This window comes from Tribolium madens, unplaced genomic scaffold (genome assembly GCF_015345945.1).
Source record: "Tribolium madens isolate multiple individuals breed KSU strain unplaced genomic scaffold, Tmad_KSU_1.1 Scaffold_11;HRSCAF=98;Tcas5.2_LG3b, whole genome shotgun sequence".
Taxonomy (NCBI): Eukaryota; Metazoa; Arthropoda; class Insecta; order Coleoptera; family Tenebrionidae; genus Tribolium; species Tribolium madens.
Window position 1 is genome coordinate 8257302 of NW_025400975.1, and position 2868 is coordinate 8260169.

At 29.7% G+C, this 2868-nt stretch overlaps 1 protein-coding gene across 2 annotated transcripts in view; it reads right to left on the reverse strand.

Moving 5' to 3' along the window:
- Positions 1 to 1117: 1117 nt before the first annotated feature.
- Positions 1118 to 2868, reverse strand: part of LOC123007757 (neuronal PAS domain-containing protein 2-like) — a 29149-nt gene continuing 27398 nt past the window's right edge. For both annotated transcript variants that reach the window (XM_044403197.1, XM_044403189.1), the window contains 3 exons: positions 2042 to 2265; positions 1649 to 1990; positions 1118 to 1602 (listed from right to left, as the gene is read on the reverse strand). In XM_044403197.1, the coding sequence (XP_044259132.1) occupies positions 1567 to 1602; positions 1649 to 1990; positions 2042 to 2265 (602 nt within the window). In that variant the 3' untranslated portion in view covers positions 1118 to 1566. The remainder of the gene's footprint in view (positions 1603 to 1648; positions 1991 to 2041; positions 2266 to 2868) is intronic.

The window sequence follows — 2868 nt, forward strand, 5'->3', positions numbered from 1 at the left end:
TTTCTGAAAAAAAAAAACAAAAAAAATAAAAATGTAGGTAAATAGGGAATTTTGTTTCTATTTAATGGTTTGATGATAAAACGTTAGTTCCTCTAAAAAAGATAGTTAACATTATGAAAACAAAATAATCAGGATGCTTTGTAAGTAAAATCGAAATTTGTGTTGAGATTTTCGAATGTGTATTATTTTAACTAGTGCAGTTAGTAGTGCAAAATATCGAATGTTGAAGCATCAAAAGAAACAAGAAAAAAACAACATTGGTAAATGTCAATAATGTCCCGATAAAAGTAAAAATGCCTAAGCACAAAAATAGAATTTTTACTCCATGGCGCTGAAAGATAAAACTTACAAAGTGGCCACTCTTGTAACATTTGCAAATAAAATATAAGGTTTTTAAACCTCATCCTAATAATTTCACACATTTATGAAAATTATTATTGAAAATTAAATTATTAATGTGTAGAAATCCTAATAACGTTTATAAGAAAGACAAAAAAACGGAGACTTTTTGCCTAAAGGTATCAAAAAAATTTGTATAAATAAAATGTTTACAAAAAAGACTAAAAAACTTAATAGTAGGAAAATAAGAAAAATTTTATTATTTATAATAATTTTTTGACAAAAATTTAGGTTTTCAGTGAAAAAATTATTATTTGTATAACAAGACACTGAAGGTGAATTTGTTTTTACGGTAATGGAGAGGAAAAATAAAAAATATACAATATCTGAAAAAACTAAAAATGTAGTTAAATAGGGACAAAACGTTAGTTTCTCTACCAATAGATGAAAAGATAGTAAAAATTATGAAAACAAAATAATTAGGACGCTTTGCAAGTAGAATCGTAATTTTCCAAAGTATATTATTAATTCAACTAGTGCAGTTAGTAGTGCAAAATGTCGAATGTTGATGCTGTAAAACTAAATCACCTTGACATTTATGACATTTTTTGTGACGTTTGCGGACAAAATGTTCATTTTATTAAATAACAAACTTTTCAGTTCAAATCTGTGCGAGAAAACTTTGCTTCACTCCCACAACGTCGCGCAAACCTACACTTAAACAGAAAACAACAAAATACTTTTATTTACAACCAGTAACCTAAATAAAGCTTCATCGAAACACAAAACTCATTTATTTCACAATAAAAACCTAAAATTGCAACATAACTTGATAAATAAATGGTAAAATGAATAAAAATCAAATGTATTTCGTGGCATACAAGTATTTTGTTGTCGATGATTGGGTCCCGTTTTTGTAGGGACATGAGTGAGTAATACATAACATAAAATAAGAAATTATTGAATTTGTACTAAATATACAAAAGACACTGCTTAAAACATAACTTCATCACAGAATTACTATTTAATTTAGTATAGGTATATTACGAGAATATGCAAAATCTATACAACGTTCACATGTAGTCTATCCACTCGATTTCAAATTTTTAAAATAAATCTTGCCTTACGTAGCTGTTATCATTAAAATCACCACACCTTCTAAATAGTCCTTGAGGCAAAATCAGCCAATAAATGGCCCAGTTTTCAGTCTCCAAGTCCCAAAGCGTTTCATACTTTGTTACGAAGCAATTGGTCATGTTGTTGCTGCAACAACCAATCAGAAATGGTCAAATCGCCTCAGCCTACTCACTGTTACTTCCGTCCGGTTTGAGTACGACATTGGTGATAATTGAGGCGACGTCCTTTGTCGTTTACTCGTCGTGTAAATGTTGTTGGTTCCTAATTCAGTACTGGGAGGGCGTTTGTTGTTAGCAGTCTTTAATTTATAGTATGGTTTGGTTGGGGAATTTTCAGTCGGTGTTGAGCAGTCTTGATTCTCATTAACATTAGCGTAAACGTGGGGGCTGGGTGTTGAGCGCTGGTCGGAGCCCGGCGATGGCAAGTTGGCTATGAGGTGGACGATCGCAGCTTCGACTTGCTGGGGGTCCTCGACGGATTGCGAAGAGGAGTCGTTTGAGCCACTCGAAGTGATCTGAAACACATTAAATGAATATTTTTATTTCGATTGGAAAAAAATACTCACTGGACAACTCTGCGAATTTATCAAAGCGGAGTATCTCTTCTTCATTTCGTTTATTAATTGAAGGCCTTCTTGCTCACTCACTAATGTATTAATACAAACAAAACTTTCAACTGTTCCTTGGTCGTCTATTTCTAGATAACCGAATGTTCTTAAATAGATAAACTGTCCATTGCGGGAGAGTAAACGGTAACAGGATGATCCTTTGCTCTCCCCTCGGTCATACACTGGAAGCAAAACAAATGTCTAAATAAATTGCAGATAAAATATTAATTCACCTAAATTAATTAAATTTTGGACCCAAAAAAAGTAGTAACAATTACGTTATCTTTCCATAATTTGTTAATTAATTATGAAAAAAAAATATGGAAAATTTATTTCACTGTATTGTAAAACAATTTTTTTATGGAAACTTTTGTTAAATTTTAATTAATCATAAAATGTGTACACAGTGGTCAATAAATAATTTTAATTTTTGTTCTGTTATTAGATTCTTATTATTTTTTAATAATATTGTCGTAGGTAAGGTTGAATTTTTTAAGTTTTTTTATTTAAATTATGAAATAATCTTGTTAAAACTGAATATATTTTGTTTTTTGTCAAAATGCTCAAACATGTCATTTTTTATAGACAATTTTATATTTGATATTGTTTTTGGGTAATGACATCGAGATTTAAAAAAAATAGAAACCTTTATTTTTTAGCCATTTCGATAGATCTTTTAATTGGCGAAATGACACCAAAATATTAAATATTATATAGTTTTCAAAAAAATCATCCAACAAATGAAATAATATCAACATAAAATATAAGGTTTTCAAATCTTATCC